Source organism: Coffea arabica, chromosome 7e (assembly GCF_036785885.1).
Source record: "Coffea arabica cultivar ET-39 chromosome 7e, Coffea Arabica ET-39 HiFi, whole genome shotgun sequence".
Lineage (NCBI taxonomy): Eukaryota > Viridiplantae > Streptophyta > Magnoliopsida > Gentianales > Rubiaceae > Coffea > Coffea arabica.
The window spans coordinates 2,875,287-2,894,749 of record NC_092323.1 but is presented as its reverse complement, the minus strand read 5'-3'; the positions used below and the strand labels follow the sequence as shown (position 1 = coordinate 2,894,749).

The 19,463-nt window shown below is 36.2% G+C and overlaps 4 protein-coding genes across 6 annotated transcripts; 1 reads left to right on the top strand and 3 right to left on the bottom strand.

Annotated features, from left to right (window-relative positions):
• Positions 1–1,828: 1,828 nt before the first annotated feature.
• On the bottom strand, positions 1,829–8,540 carry LOC113723058 (uncharacterized). The gene is made up of 20 exons (XM_027246321.2): positions 8,296–8,540; positions 7,966–8,121; positions 7,533–7,570; positions 7,330–7,352; positions 7,125–7,231; positions 6,982–7,033; positions 6,756–6,840; positions 6,386–6,476; positions 4,221–4,259; positions 4,031–4,098; positions 3,822–3,884; positions 3,644–3,699; positions 3,485–3,558; positions 3,237–3,329; positions 3,037–3,138; positions 2,776–2,856; positions 2,577–2,668; positions 2,467–2,482; positions 2,251–2,361; positions 1,829–2,169 (listed from the first exon to the last, which is right to left on the bottom strand). Exons 2-20 carry the CDS (start codon positions 8,086–8,088, stop codon positions 2,068–2,070), a joined length of 1,416 nt encoding a protein of 471 aa, XP_027102122.2. The 5' UTR covers positions 8,089–8,121; positions 8,296–8,540; the 3' UTR covers positions 1,829–2,067.
• A 2,224-nt stretch (positions 8,541–10,764) lies between these two features.
• On the top strand, positions 10,765–12,173 carry LOC113723052 (photosystem I assembly factor PSA3, chloroplastic-like). The gene is made up of 3 exons (XM_027246314.2): positions 10,765–11,215; positions 11,337–11,501; positions 11,737–12,173. The coding sequence occupies exons 1-3, from the start codon at positions 10,829–10,831 to the stop codon at positions 12,058–12,060; spliced, it is 876 nt and encodes a 291-aa protein (XP_027102115.1). The 5' UTR covers positions 10,765–10,828; the 3' UTR covers positions 12,061–12,173.
• On the bottom strand, positions 12,009–14,591 carry LOC113723053 (uncharacterized). Of its 3 annotated transcripts, none has more exons than XM_072059688.1 (3): positions 14,284–14,591; positions 13,990–14,108; positions 12,009–12,217 (listed from the first exon to the last, which is right to left on the bottom strand). In XM_072059688.1, the coding sequence occupies exons 1-3, from the start codon at positions 14,460–14,462 to the stop codon at positions 12,195–12,197; spliced, it is 321 nt and encodes a 106-aa protein (XP_071915789.1). In that variant the 5' UTR covers positions 14,463–14,591; the 3' UTR covers positions 12,009–12,194. The 3 variants fall into 3 exon arrangements, with proteins under 3 accessions (XP_071915789.1, XP_071915791.1, XP_071915790.1); XM_072059690.1 differs by lacking the exon at positions 12,009–12,217 and adding an exon at positions 12,438–12,781 and having other exon boundaries at positions 14,284–14,590; XM_072059689.1 differs by lacking the exon at positions 12,009–12,217 and adding an exon at positions 12,438–12,938 and having other exon boundaries at positions 14,284–14,588.
• Positions 14,592–16,393: 1,802 nt separating this feature from the next.
• On the bottom strand, positions 16,394–18,807 carry LOC113722830 (uncharacterized protein At4g28440-like). Its single transcript, XM_072059626.1, has 3 exons — positions 18,653–18,807; positions 17,627–17,859; positions 16,394–16,998 (listed from the first exon to the last, which is right to left on the bottom strand). The coding sequence occupies exons 2-3, from the start codon at positions 17,844–17,846 to the stop codon at positions 16,808–16,810; spliced, it is 411 nt and encodes a 136-aa protein (XP_071915727.1). The 5' UTR covers positions 17,847–17,859; positions 18,653–18,807; the 3' UTR covers positions 16,394–16,807.
• Positions 18,808–19,463: the final 656 nt, after the last annotated feature.

Genomic DNA, 19,463 nt, shown 5'->3' with positions numbered 1-19,463 from the left:
TTTCATGCAGAGCCGTGGAACCAACCACCACAAGATACAGAGTGATCCCGCCCCTTTTTTACCATTTTCTGCTTTTGTGTAGGGATCTAGATTGCAACTTACAAGCCATCCAAACAACAGTCTTCACTGTCTCTAAAAAAATTGTACGCAACTATATTTTTGCCAACTCCACGGGGTCTGAAGTGCCTAAAAAACTAGAGCTCATACGATTGCAAGAGAAAAATGCGGGCTGAGCGAGCCAATGTCTTCCCATTAGAGGGCAACTCAAAGCTATAATAGCTTTAGAGAGTATATTAAAATAAATTAGAATAATATGTAGAGACACAAACTCAGTGTTTGAAAGAGTGCAATAATACCCGAAAACACGAAGGGAAGGTTTGATCTAGAAGCATTCCAAGCTAAGCAAGGAATACAGAAAGCTAAGCAAGCCAATGTTTGGATTGTAAGTTATTTGGAATATTTCTACTGTAGTACTTTTTGTGATGTAATGTATGTGAGATAAAAAGGTAATTGGGAAGATAAAAAGGTGTATTGAAAATTGTAATGATGATGTAAGTAAATAAAATTAAAAAAATAATGCTCAATCCAAACAAACCCGCATCCTCCTCCTTTGTACTTCAACAAGTGTGACCACGATTCCACTGTGTCAATATTCTATGTGGTAACAGGCCCAAACAGTAACAAAAGCCGTATAGCCCCATGGCTCCCCTGACATACAAAATGAATACAACTACGAGAAATATTTCCAATGGCTTAGACAATTTTTAAAAAGAAATACAAAGAAGGAAACATTCCCCAGTCCACGATGATATAAAAATGATTTTCTCTATTTCTTGCAATATCATGATTCTATTAATTTGGGCACAAGTAAACTTTTGTTTGAGTGCATATCATCATATAAACTTGAATGCTTGGATGGAATTTTTCTGGCTTGTGTTTTGGTTGAAAAAAGAACTTTCAACTGCTCCTAGACAAAGTGCACACTAGTATCGTTTAGAAAACTTTGCACTATACAACGGTTTCCAATTGCCATTTCAGATTAATCTACTACACCAAATATGACTGACTAAGAGGTTCAAAAGTTACATACTCAAGTCTAGGGGAAGTAGCCCGCATGCAAGCTAAAAAATGTAACAACAATCATCTTCACTCAAGCAACCAAGAGAAGATCAAATATATTTATCACGCAGGATTTAGTGATGCTGACAAAAGCAGTGAGTTGTACAAAAACAACAATAGATTGTACACTACGCTAAAGCTTCTTCACACTGTTATAGTACACTAGCCACAAATATCTGATATCAGGTATACTAGACAACATAGAAATTTTAGCACCACACAGCAGTTTCCATTTGCCATTTCAAGTTAATTCACTGCACCAAATATGACTGACTGAGAGGTTAAAATTTTATATGCTTAAAGCCTAACAGAAGTAGCAAACATGCAAGATCAAACGTGCAACAACAATCATCTTAACCCAAGCATTCAAGAGAAGATCAAATTGATTAATCAAAAAGGATTTAATTATGCTGACAAAAGCAACACAAATAGTTATATAAAAACAAAAATAAATTGTACACTGCACTAAAGCTTCTCCGTGCTGCTATAGTTACACCAGCCACATATATTCAGATATCAGGTATACCAGACAACTCTTGCAGTTGAGATGAGCCAGAATCATTAAAAATAATTTTTTTTTTAAAAAGATTATATCTAGAACTGCAGCACAAAAGTAAACAGAGAAGAATTTACATAACTTAGAATAATTTCAAATGGCAAGGCATAATCCAAAAAATGATCAAAAGATTAGAGAGTGCTAAAAGCTAAGTGGGACAATTCAAGCTTTTCTGCAATGATCTTTCCCATCTGGCTGTACATGGTGGAAGTGTACCATTACAAATTCATTTGAGATTTTTTGGCAAGAATGAGACGTGCAGAAGGGGTTCATGTACATATTTGGGCAAAAGTCTTACAATCAAAAGAACTTAAGAGTAATAAATAGAGGATAAATAACCCAAACCGTAAATGTCATAACCGGACAAGGATAGATAACCCAAACCACATATGTCATATCCGACGTTTTTTCTTCTCTGGTGTTTCGTGCACTTGAGCTTTAGTTCCATAAGTATTTAACTGAAAGTTCTCAAATGCCTCAGAGACAACTCTTACCTACAAAGATATGTAGCAGAAGTTCGTTCAAATTACAGACACTGAAAATCTTCCAGCAAAATTAAAATGTTGGATACGTACCAGTTCTGGCTTTTTGGAGTACACTCTGACTATCATATCCTGATAAGATGTTGGTAACAAGTGGCTGATGCGATCATCAGCAATGGAAAACTTCTCCTCACTCTCATAATCCTGAATACGTTACTATCAGGAAATGCAGTGTGGAAAGCATCAAAGGAGAAATAGGTATAAAATCTGTGACCCAGCATGCTTGAAAAACAACTGAAACATTATTACCTTGAAAAAGTGGATGCTGCAAGAAGGAACACATATTCAGGAAAAATCATCAGTGCTAGAGATAGATTAATAACTCAGGCAGCATAAAAGCCTCATGTATTTCAGAATACCTTTCTAGAGGATTATGCCTCCCACGAGTCAGATCTATTCTAACATTGCTAACAGCAATGTCTTCCTCTCTTAGTATCACCCCACCATTTTTCTACGCCAAAAAAGAAAGGTACACATTCTCAGTATTCAATAAAACAAATTCTGTTCCAGCAAAGAAGCCTGGATATCATCTTTACTGTAGGATATGATATCTAGTACCTGGGAACAGATAATGTCTAGTGCAGTAACATCCTTAAAATGTTCCAATTTATCCTTGGGAACTGCATACTCATTGCAGAACTGTACACAGATTTTAATCAAAAAAAAAAAAAAGAAAGGAAGAAATGAAGCTTAAACTGCACTTTCGAAAACACAATAACTTCTAAAGAGAAACCAAACGATGGGTGAAAAAAAAATAAGCAGATATGTAAATTATAGCTCATTATATAATTCTTTAGCCGTAATCTAGAGCTTCATTACCTGGTACAAGTTTCTTCTTCGAATACGAATGATCAGATCCCTAGATTCCTTTAATTCTTGGTCTGGAGCTGTTTCAATAGTTTTGATTATCGTGTCATCTAACTGCAAACATAAGCATGACAGAGATGCTAAGTCAATTAAGAAGCCTCTACAGGAATAATGACACACATTGGAAAATCATTCTAAACGGGTCTATATACCTTCCAATACTCAGAAGGATCCTGTATATGAGAAGTTATATTTAGGTAATTATTTGCCTGGAGTAGGGCATCCACAACCATTAGCTCAATTGCCTGCAAGTAATCCAAATATTTCAAATGCCCAAAAAAAAAAAAAAAAATAATTTTAAAAAATAAAAATCACATGTCAGACTCTACACCAATCATTTGAGTTCTTTTCAGGTGAACAAATAGGCTGTAGGCACGTAAGAAGACATCTACCAGCACACCTTCACTTTTGCATGAGAATAAACTGTTCGATGCAAATCAGCTCGAGTGGCAAATAATTTGTGGATGGTCAGATCTGCAGATTTTCCATATGGAATTGTCAGTTTATCATAAGGACAGATTTTAACGACAAATCCGAAATGTTTCAAAAGGATATTTACAATCCTTGGCCAGATAGCATATCTCATCACCCAAAACTCTCATTGTTTCCATTAACCTACAAAAGGGAAAAAAAATGGAAGACAAGTTTCAACATTATTGCCTGGTCTGCTTTGCATCAATTCTTTGCAATCATGCTGCTATGTATCTTTTTGGAAGTCAAAACAGAATCAACTATACCTCTGATACAGAAAGCTGCATCCTAGACCACATGCTCGGGAATCACGGACTATGTAATCAAACCTGCCAGCGAACATAGAAGTCTCATAAATACATCAGACACTTGAGAAATTAACAATCTGTAGTATAAGAAATAGCACAAAGAAGATGAGAATTAGCAAAGCACGACTTTCATGAAGATAACGCCAATTCCAAGGAAATAGACTAACTTGTCAACATCAATTCCATTTCGACCATTTGCCACTATGTCATACAAAAACTGCTTTTCCTTTGCACTCTACAGATTGAAAGAAAATAAACATAATTAACTAGAACAAGTTAGATAACTATCAATCTAAGCAATAAAAGGTTATTGCAGGCACCATCAAGAAAATGTGAACTAAACTAAAGAGATTCAACCTTCGGCAAAGCAAATTTGGAACTTGCAAGTATCATCTCCTGTGAATTAATGACAAAATAAACAAATAAATAAGTGCAGCTTCTATATAATAAGAAAATAAATGTCAAGAAACATGCCAATAAGTCAATTGAAGCATCTTTTACATTATGCATGAAAATTAGATTGCTTCAGCAATCATGATCAGGAGAATTTGGAGAAAGAATCTCATGCCAGTCAAAACTCAAAAACTTGATGATCGTCCATCAGAAATGTTGTTTAGTGTATACTAAGGGATACAAAGGTAAATGCTTTTCTTTTGATTCAATAAGTACAGTAGCTGATCAAAAACCACAATATACGAGATATTACTAGCAGTAAAAATTGGCAAAAGCACTGTAAGGCAAAAATTCGTAAAGATCTAGGTTAGATGAATGTCCTAGCAGCTGGTTGGTGACATAAAAGGTAAAAAATTCGCTCAAGTATCTTTCCCTTGACATCTAGTATTTTCAAATTACTATAACCAAGTTTTCGCATAAAATGCTTGTCAACTACAATTTGCAGATGAACATTTATATGAAGTTTCATAAATAAGCTGCCTTAAAAATTTCCTTTAAGCCTTTTACCAAATACAACCTGGGGCCCAAGAACACAAATCATCCCAGCCAAGGAAGAAGGAAATTTGTGAGTAGTAGAAATCCAGAATAATTGATAGGGTGCATTTTAGTGAGATATTTTGCTAATATTGCATAATTGTTTTGACTAAATATTGCACTATTTGGGGGACTACTCAGGTTTTGTGTTAATTACAGGAAGTGATGAAGAAAAAGTGCTGAAAATCAACATTCCAGAAGACTTCCTGACAGTTAGGCGTGCCCACGCCTAACTCCAACCTTCAAGTTTGGAATTCTCAGGATTATTTGCACAAGGGAAGCTTCCTAAAATGAGTGAAGTAGCGGACTTCAATTTTAGAAATCAGTGGAGTCACTCCAAAGGAAAGTAGAAGCTGAAGAAAGTGACTTGTAATAGGATTTGTTATTTAGGAAGTGATTGGTATTTGGATACCAATTAATTAGGAGGAAAACTAGGACTAGGGTGCATTTCTTTCTCTGGTGGGCCTGGCCGTAAAAGGAATCAATTCATTTACCTTTTTGGGTGGCTAGAAATGCAGAGAAGAATTGTACTTCTTTTGGATCTTTGACTTTGCTTGCTTCTTGGCACAACTAGGAGGAAACAAACGAAAAAGCCACAATTGTTGACTTGTTCTAATTCTTTTCCCTTGTTTTGACCGAATTGGAGAGACATCAGACTCTCTTTATGCTTTTGCTAGAGACAACCGAAGGAAACGATATTCCTTGTTCTTTTCTTTCTCTGTTGACCGATTTTGGGAGACAAGAATTGACGGCTTTTCTCAATTGTTATGCATGGCTTGTTCATTTGAGAAAAGCCGTCAAAATAATTGAGAAAAACCGTCAATTCTTGTCTCCCCAAAATCGGTTAACAGAGAAAGAAAAGAACAAGGAATATCGTTTCCTTCGGTTGTCTGTAGCAAAAGTATAAAGAGAGTCTGATGTCTCTCCAATTCGGTCAAAACAAGGGAAAAGAATTAGAACAAGTCAACAATTGTGACTTTTTCGTTTGTTTCCTCCTAGTTGTGCCAAAAAGCAAGCAAAGTCAAAGATCCAAAAGAAGTACAATTCTTCTCTATGTTTCTAGCCACCCAAAAAGGTAAATGAATTGATTCCTTTCGCGACCAGGCCCACCAGAGAAAGAAATGCACCCTAGTCCTAGTTTTCCTCCTAATTAATTGGTATCCAAATACCAATCACTTCCTAAATAACAAATCCTATTACAAGTCACTTTCTTCAGCTTCTACTTTCCTTTGGAGTGACCCCACTGATTTCCAAATTTGTAGCCCGCTACTTCACTCATTTTAGGAAGCTTCCCTTGAACAAATAATCCCGATAATTCCGGACTTGAAGGTTGGAGTTAGGCATGGACACGCCTAACTGTCAGGAAGTCTTCTGGAATGTTGATTTTCAGCACCTTTTTGTCACCACTTCCTGTAATTAACACCAAACACAAAACCTGAGTAGAGTCCCCCAAATAGTGAAATATTTAGTCAAAACAATTATGCAATATTAGCAAAATATTTCACTAAAATGCACCCTATCAATAATCAACCTACCTTGACTCTTTTAATCTTCTCAGGGTCGACTTCAATATGATGTGCATCAACAATATAATCAATCAGATCCCCTGACATTTGTTCATGAGACCTATAATGAAATAATATAACAGAATATTATGTTCAACAAAGCCTGAAAGTGGTCCTAAACATTTTTATCATGTAAGGCTGATTTTAAGAACAATCAGAAACTAGAAAGTTACCGCGAATAGAACATCACAATGTCTTTACTCTCTTGTTAAACTGTCAGTTACTATTTCCGGTCCAGACTAGGAAAGCAACAGCCCGCTAACTAAGAGACTATAGCATCCGAAAGTGAAAACTAAAACTAGACAAATATAAAAATGGTGCGTTCAATGAATATGATTACCATTCAGATCCGTTGAGAACTTTGGGAAGAAACTCGCGTTCAAATAAGTGACTAAAAGGCCCATGGCCAATATCATGTAATAGCCCTACCAATTGAAATGAAGTATCAATAAAGTAGCAATAGACAATCAAAGTAAGGCAAAATGAGTACGTATTCAACACATACTATTTAAATGAATATGTTCGTTACCAGACAAGGACGATAATAATCTAGAAACCATACTTACCAGCAAGTTTCACTGTTTGTAAATCAAAGTTATCAATATCAAGCTCCGAGCCCTACAAAAGGACCATTAACTATGTTAAAAATACTTGATTGCAGGATTAAAGCTTGGTTAAAACAATTACTGGACTATTAGAGATATCATACTTGGTGGCTTTGGAGTCGATGAACAGCCTCACCAGCAAGCTGATAGACTCCGAGTGAATGTTCAAATCTAGAGTGCACTGCTCCTGGATAAACCATGTGTGCCATACCTAAAACATGCGACAAACTTTGACTAAGTAATTTTTAGAGGCATGATTTTAGAACAACCAACCAACGGCTGGTGATGGTTACATGTAGGAGAGCTTACCTAGCTGTTTAAGATCGCGAAGCCTGCAAGTAGACAAGAAAATATCGAGTCAGAATATACCATTCTCATAACAGTCACTTGGATAGCTATGATGAGAAGAAAATGAAACATCAGCACACTGACTTGGAAAAGGGGGAAAAACAAGGAACACAGAATCATATCAATACAGGAAACACACGATTGACATATATTTACAAACTTGCCTTTGAAACTGTTCAGTATCGATAAACTTCAAAACAATCTGCAACAAATCGGAAGGAGTCAAAATTACTCAATGATTTGCAACACATTTACAACACTACTGCGAGATAAAAGTTTTCCAAGCCGCACAAAAGAAAGTACCTATATTTCAAAGACAGTAGTGTACTACTGGCAGAAAGCCTTAAAAAGATAAGGTGATGTTGGCTAAGTAGCACAAATTCCATTCAAATCCATCACTCACTCTAGTTACACAAAGAATCAATTGATTTTAGCACTACAACTGCAGCGGTTAAATTTACTGAGCAATCCACAATTTGTTGTAAATACCAATAAAATCCGGACAAATTTTCACGGAACGAAGTAATTTACCCAAAAATAAAAAAATTTAAAAAAAAAAAACAAATGGGGGGGTGGGAAAAAAGTAGAGGAGATTACCGGATCAAGATAAATGTTGCCGTGGACATTATCGTGAACGTGCTTGGAGAATCTCATATCTTGAGAGGGAAAGAAGTTGTAACTGGGCGATGAGGTGACGCCATCGTTGCAACACGCCCCCATAGTCCTTTCTCTGCTCCTTGCCTGTCTCCGACTCTGACTCCAACAAGTAATGATTGACAGAGGAACAACAAAGCACAAAAATTGATTGTGCCATATGAAATTGATATCGGACGATCAGCGACTCAATAATAGTACTAGTTATAATCATCACTACGCCTTCACAAAAAAAAAAAAAAAAAAAAAAAGTTGCAAGTAACATGCGCAGACCTTTTTTTTTCTTCTTCTTCTTTTTTCGCGAATTGTGGTGCAAAAGAGCTGGAGGGAGAGGAAGTGAGGAGTCAGTGACAGTAGTGGAGTGGACTAACTTCTTCCCTGTATCACTTGATTTGATATTGGAGCAGCTTCTGCATTTTTCCCTAATTTGATTGGATTGCGGGGCGAAAGGCAGAGGAGTAAAGCGAAGTGAAGTGACGTAAAGCAGTGCCGCCAAATGTGTCGTTTGTATTTTTTTTTTTTTCCAACCCAGGGACTAGGAGGTACACAGAGAGTTCTCTAATATCTTTTTTAAATTTTTTAAATGTTTGAATCCAAAAATTCAATTTTTTTAAAAAAATAGTTTAGGTTAAAAACTAATTACTTAGGTGAATAAAATGTGAATAATTAGTCATCTTTAATTAATTGGTAAAAATCATTAATTAGGACTAAATGTGAATGAAAACTTAAACATTTGGAACTGCATTTGTTTACATCTAAACTTTAGGGACTAAAAATGTTTGAAATCTAAATATTCGATACCAAAACTGCGATTCTCTCCTATTTTATTTGCACCAATTGTGGGGTATTTAAACCCACTTTGCCTGAATAATCCTATTTTCCAGGTTTAAACTCTTATGTTCAACTTAGTCATACTTTTCGTAATAAAGGAAAATTGATCCAAAAAGAAAAATGGAAAGTTATTACTAACAGCTACGCTTGTGGAATGTTCAAGGATACGGCAATCATTTTGGGTGCGATACGCTTGTAGAATGTCCTAGGTGTAAGGATGGCAATGGCGGCGAGGGTTTTGGGGCGGGAGCGGGGGAAATTTTTTCCCCCCATTTAAAAACGGGGCGGTATACCCCCGTCCTACCATCTGTTTTAAAAAAAATAAAGATATATATATATACATAACTATATATATATAATATTTAATTTAATTAGTTATAAATTTATAATAATGATATTATTAGTTATATGTATCATTTAATGTATATTAGTATATGTAATATAATTGATATGATCAATTATACTACTAATTATATATGTCTATTAATAAAATTTATTAATTATTTATACTAAATTTATTAATACATTTATATTAAATTCCTAATTACACTTAATACAATATCACTTTTTCTAAAAAAAATATTATAATAATTTAGTAATTGTATTTGTATCAAAAGTGAAAATTTGATTATTTTAGTTATATTTGTTATATCATATTAGATTATATTCAAATAACTTTTATTTAATTATTTTTATGAGTTTCAATTGTGAAGTTATAATGAATAATAATTTAGTGATGTGTTGATATTTTAGTATTTGATTATTTGCTAAAATTTAATTATAATAAAAATTTTTAACCCCCTACGGGGGAAGCGGGGCGGGGCGATTTAATAGGCAACGGGACGTGGGATGGGGGAGGGGAACCCGCCCCATTGCCACCCTTACCTAGGTGTGTAGATAATAAAGGAGGTTTTGTAGGTTGTTAGGTTAAGCGATAAGGAATTTAACACACTGTTGAACTGAGATCTTGGGTTCCAATCGTATAGATAGAGAAAAGAGTTTGACATCCCTTAAGGTTGGTTTCGAGTCCAATCTTGTGCATGGAAAAAATAATGTTGAGAGAATCAAACAGTGCTTGAGTCCTAATTAAGTAATTAGTCGAAATTCAATGCAATCACGCAATATGGGGAGGATTACATAAAAAAAATAAAAAAGTAAAGGAGTGGGTTATTATCTCGAGGGTGGTGTTTCTTTTTTGTTTTTTAATGTTGGGACCGAATAACCTTTAGCACTGAATGTATAAAAAGAAAATTTAAAAGATAACAAAAAAGTGCTAATACCACATAGCTTATTCTATTACATTGTATGTATTGTGTATATAGACATAAATAATTTGAATATTAAAGAATCGAATTTGCTTTAAAAAATTTACTAAATTCCGGATGATTGACAAATGAATATTGAACAAGCTGTTTTAAATACTTCCTTTCCAAACAGAACCTTCATTATTTTAAACTTTGTCACAAATTATGCTAGACTATACTCTTTATTTTACCCTGCATTGAGTGGTAGCTATTCTCTAATAGATTGCTAAAGTGAATATCTAAACTCAATCATTATATTTTAAAGGGTTAGTCTAATTGGAGCTTTTAGAGCACTCATTAATACATCTGATATTCATCTAACTTATCATATATATACGCGTATTAATAATTATTGTCCTCTATTGTATATGTATATTTTTTTTATTTAATCTTGCTTACACTTTCTTATATTTATTTATTTTTTTTAATTAATCTTATATTTTTTTAAAAATATAACACCTGAAATATATTTTAATGAATGCCTTATAGCCCACCACTACACAAAATCGTATTTTAAATATATAAAACATGCAAATATAATGTAGAAAAAGAGGAACTTAAACTCTTACAGTTGTTTAAAATATTTTCTTCTACATTGCCGAATATCTAAATATCACGCAAGGGAGAAATGAGAGGCCAGTATTAAACGAGACTATAATCCTTTAGCAATCATGGTGGTGCTCTCCTCTCTCCAAACGAATCTACACTCTACTACTGCTGCTACTGCTGCCTGCCCAAACCATACCTGCAAGGCCGTCTCGCCGTCTCTCCTTTACTTGCGCCATCTTTACGGAATCCCCACTAGGGCTAGAGCTCCGAACTGCAATGGGGTCTTACTCGTCAAAGCTTACATGGAAGAAAGCAACACTCTCTCTGGTTTTGCCAATAAGGTCATTGGTTCACTCCCCGTGATAGGCCTTGTGGCCAGAATTCTCAGTGACGAAGGAGGCGTTGGCGGTGATATAATTGATTTTGCTGAATTTAGGAGGAGGGTCGGAAACAAGTGTTCCGTTAATGATTCAAGAGCCTTGTATGAATTTCAAGAACGACGAGGCCGAGTATGAATATCTATCAACCGTCGTTTCCCGTTATAACTGTCATAAAATGTCGTTTGCTTTATCTTGTTGCTCTGTCACATGAAAATTTTCCGGTTTCATTTGATTTAGAATCACTTTGTAGTCAGGGGACCCTTTGTATGTGCTGCTATGCTGCTGGTTGGCTGCAGTAGGCGCTGGTCTGCTTAAGTCGGAGGAAATATTGGAAGGGGTAGCTAGGCTGCGGATATCCAATGACATTGAATTTGAAGAGGAAACATTCATAGCGATGATGAATGAAGCAAGGGAGGTCAGTCGGCCTTTCACGCATTTTTTTTTTCTTCCTACTGATGAGTCCTCCTTTTGTCAATGTTCGACATGGTCAATTTTGTACAGCTCTTTTGGAGTCTAAATCCTCGTTAACGCTAGGTTATCTACAATATGATCTTCTCATTAAATGTTGCTTACTCCATAATATTTGTTAATACTAGGTTATCTATAGTATAATTTTCTCATTAAATATTTGCTTGATGTCCAACACCCAGAAACGGGCAAAATTAAGAGCTGCGGCCCCTACAATCCCAATGGAAATTCGAGCTGAGAAAGCTCTTGAAGCTATTTACGTCTGTTGTTTTGGAGGGGATCCAATAGAAGACGACGACGAAAGACTACTGTTTATCATGCTCAATGCTGTCTTTCCCAGCGTTGGGCAGCCAGGGATTGAGAAGATTGTGAAAGACAAGATAAAGAGAGTGGCAGAAGGAAGTGAAGAAATCAAGTTTCCAACGCCTAAACCCTTGTCAAAAGAAGCTGTGCAGATGCAGATGAAGGACTTGCAATTCCTCAAACAGATAAACGAGACACAATAGTCATCTTACCTTGGTAAGATAATGTTGTACAAAAGTCATGCTGCCAATGGATTTGAAAATGACAAACCATGTACTCGGATCAATAAGATTTTGAAGCGCAAGAGATTTTCTTATGTTTTGTACCACAGATAACATCACGCTATTGATGCCCGTCCTTCTGCAATGTAAAGGCGGGAGTCAATTGGTGTTCCACTTTCATTTCATTGCAGAAAATTATGCGATTATCAGAGAAGCTAAGTCAAACTCCATTAGTGGCCCAGGCAAATATGAATGATTTCCTTTCTTGTGAGGAAAGTTGTTTCTTATCAGGAGCATCTACAAATTATGGTGAAGCCCAAAATCATGAAGGAGATCATTCAACAAAATGGCACAGAAGAGAGAACGAAACCAAGAATATAGTGGCACTACAAATGCATAAACCGCTTTCTGTAACAAGTAGGCCAATGATCTAAAAAGCAGTATGTGGTTAATGAGGAAATGAATACAATGATATGCTCCTAAGACTACAAGCAAACAGGAGATGTCGATCTCCTGATGATACAAGCACCTATAATGATTATAGATCACCGCCTTGAACATGAAGACTGCTAATTGCAACCAGCCATATGACTACAGACGGAAATGAGTATGAAACCAGTTGGAAGAACAGCTAAATTTAAAAGCATTGCTGCTAATGAAATTCTCCTTATAAAGGAGCATGTACATCACGAGTCAGCACCTCCTGAAATACACAAATTTAATTTTCACTGGGGAGTTTTACAAGAATCTTATTCTTGCGCTAGAAAACAGAAAAGAAAGAGAGCAATTTTCATTAATATTGTTCCAAGTGTTTGTGAGCTGAATGATTCAAAGGCCCTGCTATAGTGGTGTTGCAAATCCTGTCATGGAAGAAGAAAACAAAGAGTATAACCAAAACCATCAAGCATAACTTGTAATGTCCTGAAATTCTCTCATTTCATGGCATTCATTATATCCACATAGCATAAGTTTGAAGCACAATAGTTTAACATTCCACTGCACTCATTTCATAATAAAGAAACAATATGACAATCAAATGCAATGTTTGAACATGATTACTAATAAATTTGCAGAAACATGCAATGATTCTTCAAAGCTGTCCAAAATCCTTATAACACACACACGCTCTCTCTCTCTCTCTCTACACACAGACACACAATCACACAGTAGCCACAGAGACACACCATATGCACCATGGACCATAAAGTCCTTTTAACTCTGTAAGCCAGATAGACTGAAGAGGCCATTTCTAGATTTTCTCCCGTGTACTGCATAGAGTCAGATTACATTTTTCACACGTTCGACCTTGATATTCCCTTATCAAAGAGGTACAAGGAATCGAATTCCCACATTAAAGCCAACCTTCATTCTTTACACAGTCCTCAAAGAGAGTTTAACAGGGCTATTTACATGAAAATTAATCAACAAATAAACATCAGCAATGAACTGAATGGCTCATAATTGTATGAACCAGGTTCCAAAACAGAGGGCAAAGTTTTACATAGCCATGAACTATTCGAAATTCGGTGACCCTGAATAAAACACTTAGAAGAGTTCTAAAATCAGTCCTCAAAATCCTATCTTATAAAATGTGGCCACCAACCTTGAACAGAAACGCACCCATACTCTGGATCGTTAATAAATTGGAAGGAACATGAAGGGATTAACGACTAAACATCGAGCCTTGGCAAACACCCATTGCATGTGGAAACTAATAAGTCACAGGCAATAAATGATGTAATAGGACCAGGAATGAGTCACTTGGCAATCGCAATTCATCGAGTGATAGGAGCAAGAACAAATAACCATGATGACTCCATGAAGACAAGTGCTGAAAATTTTATATAAAGACACCAAAACAAAAGAAGCTGCAGAAATGCATCGCCCGAAGTAAAAGAGCGAAGTAAGTACCTTCAGAGAGACGACCCCACTGGCCCACTTCTGAAGACAGCATAGATTTTAACAATGCAGAAGCAGTGACGGAGTGCAGAGGCATCAATGACTCACCGCAAGCCAGTTCCATTCGTACCCTGCACCCATCAATGACAACCTATCCTTATTTATCCCCAAAAAAAAAAGAAATATAAAATAGAACATTAAAATGGAAGGTATATTGCTTTAGAAATGGGATTGCAAATAAGAATCAGAAACATAAACGCATTCAAAAATCTACCAAAAAGCATGTTTACAACGTCAAAGGGGTACCTGGACTTAGAGAAGAGGTTGTGGCGACGGGAAAGGCGCGAGGCAGGGGAAGGTAGTCCCCCAATCTTAGTTGTACCAGAGGCAACGGAAGGTAGAGATATTCGAGGGCCAGAACTCAGGAATGCCTTGGCGGAAGATGAAGATTGCTGAAGTAATCTTCTTGCGCAATTGGACGACATTTCCGTTTTGATTTCTGCGATTACTAATCTTTTCTGTAGTACTGCTATTTGTTAAACTTAAACCCCTCCGCTCGCCAAAAACCCTAGCTCATTTCCTCCGCGGTGATGAAAGACACCACCAGCGCTACTGGGATTTTTGGGCCATCGTTTTGGGCCTTGGCCCAAAAATAGTCCTTAAATTTTATTATGAGCCAATTTAGTCATCATCAACTATCTTAATTAAGTTCAAATAGTCCCTTAATTATATTTGCATGGCCAATCCTTATATGGTTTGATCCATCCAATTTCTCAACTTTTTAAGTTGACGATTAGGGGCAAAATAAGAAATTCAATCATTGCCCTCATTGAAAAAATATGAAATAGATATTAGTCAGAAAATTGACAACAAAATTGAATCATGTGAGGACTAAAAAAAATAGAGCTTCTCGTGGAGAAATAAATGAAGCTAATGCCAAAAAAAAAAAAAAAAATCACACAGATCCAACTCACTCCATTAAATGGAAAAAAGAGAAATAAACACAACAAGAGTATGCAAAAAGCTAGAAAAAAAATGTTGGCATTATTATTACCCTTTTAATTAAACAGAAGCTCAATTTTTCTGCTTTTCAAATGATTCCATGTTGTTTTCTCCACAAATATCTGTTTTTATATCATTGTAATAAAGGTTATGGCTAGATTTCCTATTTTGCCCTCAGTTCTCGATCCCAAAAGTAGATAAATTGGGTGGATCAGCAATATAAGGACTAGGGCTGTCAACGGGCCGGGTCCGGGCCGGAATTCATTATTCTGGACCCGGACCCGGACCCGAATTACTATGCCGGATCCGGATCCGACCCGTTTACCCGACGGGTCTTTTTCCTATGTTCCGGATCCGGATCCGGCGGGTCCCGGATCCGGATCCGGGTCTACCCGAACAAATTTACCAAAATTTATAATTTCTAATAAAAATGAGAAAAAAATATATTTGTAAACTAATTTCTAACTAATGCAAAGAAAAAACCAAATAAGAAAAGAAATCAAATTAATTTTATTAAAATACATCACCCTAATCAAATTATATTGATAAATATATATTTTTTAAATTATTAATTCATTTATATCCGGATCCGGGTCTAATACGGGTCGGAATACTATATTCCGTATCCGACCCGTTTTTTTTGTTTGACAAAACGGATCCGGATCCGGATCCGGGAAACGGAATTAAATTCCTATCCATACCCGCAATAATTTCACGGATCCGGTCCGAATCCGGGTCTAGACCCGACCCGTTGACAGGCCTAATAAGGACTGAACTAACCATATAAATTCTTAAGGACTATTTCGGTTTCGTCAAAAAAGTTGAAAGACTAAACTATTTCATAATAAAGTTCAATGACCTTTTTAATTTTAGCCAAATAGTTTAGGGACTAAATTGATGTTTTGCTTCGTACGTTTTGGCACAGTTAATACATGATTTTTGGGGTTGAAAATGAGAGTTTTAAAACCTTAATTCAAAAGAGTAACTGCCATGACCATGAGGGGAAAAAAAAAAAAGATTCACCTCAGCATTCCAAATCTTAGGCCTAGTAAATTCGGAGTTACAGAAAATGCTCACATAATTGAATTCCCATTGGACAAATTCAAAGCAGAAAACAATAAAATAGGCTACCGTTTTCTGCAGAATTATACATAGATTTCAACGAGTCCTTTCTGGTACAGCGAGCATGCTCCGGAACTCCGATATAAAGTTTTGGTGACCGACCTAGAAATATTTATGACCGACTACGTCCAAGAACATCGGCAGGGTACACTACATTGATCTCGTCTACAAAGGATACCCTCCTAATCAATTGAAGGAGGAGAACTATCACTGCCTTTACCGTTGTGCATCAAAATTGCTAACTACATGGTAGCCTGCACTCAGCCAAATGCATCCCTGGCGCAAATTCAGGTATACAAGAACAGATATATTGAGGAGTATAAAAAGGCACACAACAAACTTACAAAATTTAAAATTCATGTATTGCACAAGATTCAGGCCCATGCTATCTGAAAAAACCAAAAAAAAAAAACTTCTTTATCCCAATTCATTATAACGATCAATCACCAAAGGTGCAAGGACACCATTTCATACGACCAGCTGCCCTGATAGCACTCGTGCTATGATCACATTTTCCCCCCTATGCAATTAACCTCACGAGAATCTTCTTCCTAACCAGAAATTCCATTCGCATCACGCAAAACAAAGAGCATTTGGAGAAGAACAACGTATTATCACTTTGCCAACCTCCTAAAACCACAATGTCTGTATCATGCCAGGTTCACTGATTTGATTCCAGCAAGCAAAGGGGATCATATTCGAATCATCATTCCTCTACCACATTGACAAGTTCATATTCAACCAAGGAGAGGTTATTATCTTCTTTGACTACGAAACTGGCTGGTTCAGCTACTTCTACTCGACCCCACTTGTCCACAGCAAGCCTCATCGACCCTTTGAACATGTCAATTTTTGCATTGCGCAAAATTATAGTAGCTCCAACCTTCATCATATCCACTGCAAATAAGAAATATAACCCAAAAAAAAAATATCAACCTCGGACTAAATATCCAATTACACAGAAACTATAATTGAGCATCAATTAAATGAGATACCGACACGGACAAATTAAAAAAAAAAAAAAAAAACAGCTGCAGCTTGCTCTCATGCTTCCCCAGACAACAGAACAAAAACAGAAGAAAGAAAGATAAGCCAACAGCTTTCAAAATCCCAATGAAGTAACAGAGGCTGATACATGAAGTAGGGACCGCTCAGAAGTCACTCTTAACTCTCTCAATTCATAAACAAACCCAAAATCCAACCCCCTGCCGGGCCCCCGGCGGAGACAGGCAGCAGTTGCGCCATTGCTCTAAAGGGCTTTCTAAACATCCTTTACATATTAATAGTGGCATTAGCATAAATTTAAATAACAGTCATCAGTTCTTATCAAAAGATAAATACATTAACAAATCTAACATATGACTACTTGCGTATAGTAAAGGAACAGCAGGTGTTACTTCATTTGTCCTACACTCTCCAGAAACACACAAACTACCCAATTACTCACAAGATTTAAAAACTTTTGCAAATCTATAACGATCACAATAATCAACAAGAAGAAAATTGCCAATAAACAAAATAGAACCTTGCTCATTCCTGGCAGTAAAGACAATTGTCCCAGTTTCATCTCCAACCAAACATTCAGCAATTCGCATTTGGCGCACTTGGGGTCCATCTGGACGGCCCTTTTGTAATACCATCTTAGAACTAACCACTTTGGCAACGAGATTATGACCGTTTGTACCAGGCCGTAGCTGATCTACCTTGGTAAAAACTGGTTTCCTCATAGTTTTATTCTCCGCCATTGTGGAATAAAATCTAAAGGACATGCAAAAAGGAATATACTCGTCAGTTTTTCATTGCAAGATGAACAACAAGATAAGCTCTTAAAGGTAGCCTAAAACCAAAGAGTTTTTTTGGTCCAATTGAGCACAAACCAAAACCATAAACAATTGAAAGGAGGTGCACAGAATTAAAACAAAAACAGAGAGAACTAATGAAATTGATAATCGTTCATGTGACAAAAACAAGAAATTTACAGACAGTTATTAGCTAGAGTAAAATAACAATAATGGAACTGAGTTAGAAAGTAGAAACTCCACTACATGCGATGTCCTGCACCTCATTCGAGTACGTTCCAAAACACATGTCAAAACAGTACCATAATTCTTCCCAGACACTCCTATATTAAGATCACTAATATAACTATATCCCACATGGTAGGTAGCTGCAAAATATTTTTAACCAAATGAAAGAAACATTCAAATCCCAAATGCAATCAAAGAGTCTTAGTTCTCAAACACTGTGCTTGAAGCAAATTCAACATGTTTTTGAACAGTGAGTATGACCACCTAAACAGTATTTAAATAGTCGCTAACTGCAAAACGTTTCTTCTAAGTTCCATCAGTCAATACATGAAATTCCATCAACTTTGATGCATTAAAAAATAAATGATACATCAGTTCCCAAAACCAGAAAATTTTCAAAATAAGCAAATGATTACATACAAGCGAAAAATATGAACGAAGACCCTAATCTTCAGATCGGGACTTCGAGATGTTTTAGCAGTTTGGCACAAGAAATAAAGAATAATTAGTCCATCAAAAATCACCTTGAGAAAGCTGGAAAGAGAGGGAGATATAGACAGAGAGAGAAGGATGCCGGAGATTAGAGGGAGGAGGCGATCTGGCTTCTGATTTTTGTTTCTACTTTCTACTGTTTAATTGCACAAACATCTGGAGCGACCTTGTAAGTCGCTCTTTGAAGGAAAGGTCGTTGGATCTCCGACCGTTGATCTACCGCATCCTCTCAGGCAATCGTGACTGTCCACGTTTTGACCCACTGGATGGGCTGTGGCCTACCCGATTTCTGCATTCTAGTTTGGATCCCATCCTAGCAGATCATCAAACCAAAAATTTTATTATTTAAAAGAAAAAGTAGAAGGGAAGTTCCTCACTCAGAATTAAATTATTAACCCTAAATCCCAGGTAAACCTCAAAAGCCGGCAACTCTTGAGGCCACCTCACTTGGCATGTATCAAAATCAAAGCTGAGGGTGTCGGATTGGGTGGTACTGTATAAAGAATTATGAGTAGAAAATTTTGGATTTAAAACTTTTCATCTACCAAAAAAAGGTTCAACGCTAAGGTTTCAATTGGAAATACACAAATTTGATGAAATACGCCTTAAGTGCAAAAAAAAAAAAAAACAAAAAGGAAACTTGAATTATCAAATGTGGTTATTTTTTGGTTCCTTTTTTTCAGTAGGGGAAGAATAGAATTTAAAAGACTTCACATTAGGACGATTTAAACCTGAGATCTTTAATTTCTGTAGTCTCAACATTAATCATTAGGTCAAGGCCTCAGCCCTTTTATGATTTTGCATGTAAAATTAGCTATAACTCAACTACGATTTTTTTTTCAG

What these genes read in the sequence shown, in the direction of transcription:
- LOC113723058 (XM_027246321.2), bottom strand. Translation starts at nt 8,088, where the DNA reads ATGGGGGCGTGTTGCAACGATGGCGTCACCTCATCGCCCAGTTACAAC. An exon ending in ATCCTTCTGAGTATTGGAAG is followed by an intron (nt 3,139 to 3,236) that starts GTATATAGACCC and finishes TTATGTTTGCAG; the next exon opens with TTAGATGACACGATAATCAA. An exon ending in ACTCCAAAAAGCCAGAACTG is followed by an intron (nt 2,170 to 2,250) that starts GTACGTATCCAA and finishes ATATCTTTGTAG; the next exon opens with GTAAGAGTTGTCTCTGAGGC.
- LOC113723053 (XM_072059688.1), bottom strand. Translation starts at nt 14,462, where the DNA reads ATGTCGTCCAATTGCGCAAGAAGATTACTTCAGCAATCTTCATCTTCC. An exon ending in AACCTCTTCTCTAAGTCCAG is followed by an intron (nt 14,109 to 14,283) that starts GTACCCCTTTGA and finishes TGATGGGTGCAG; the next exon opens with GGTACGAATGGAACTGGCTT. An exon ending in GTGGGGTCGTCTCTCTGAAG is followed by an intron (nt 12,218 to 13,989) that starts GTACTTACTTCG and finishes TTTACATTGCAG; the next exon opens with AAGGACGGGCATCAATAGCG.
- LOC113722830 (XM_072059626.1), bottom strand. Translation starts at nt 17,846, where the DNA reads ATGGCGGAGAATAAAACTATGAGGAAACCAGTTTTTACCAAGGTAGAT. An exon ending in TACTGCCAGGAATGAGCAAG is followed by an intron (nt 16,999 to 17,626) that starts GTTCTATTTTGT and finishes TCTTATTTGCAG; the next exon opens with TGGATATGATGAAGGTTGGA.
- LOC113723052 (XM_027246314.2), top strand. Translation starts at nt 10,829, where the DNA reads ATGGTGGTGCTCTCCTCTCTCCAAACGAATCTACACTCTACTACTGCT. An exon ending in TTCAAGAACGACGAGGCCGA is followed by an intron (nt 11,216 to 11,336) that starts GTATGAATATCT and finishes ATCACTTTGTAG; the next exon opens with TCAGGGGACCCTTTGTATGT. An exon ending in TGATGAATGAAGCAAGGGAG is followed by an intron (nt 11,502 to 11,736) that starts GTCAGTCGGCCT and finishes TCCAACACCCAG; the next exon opens with AAACGGGCAAAATTAAGAGC.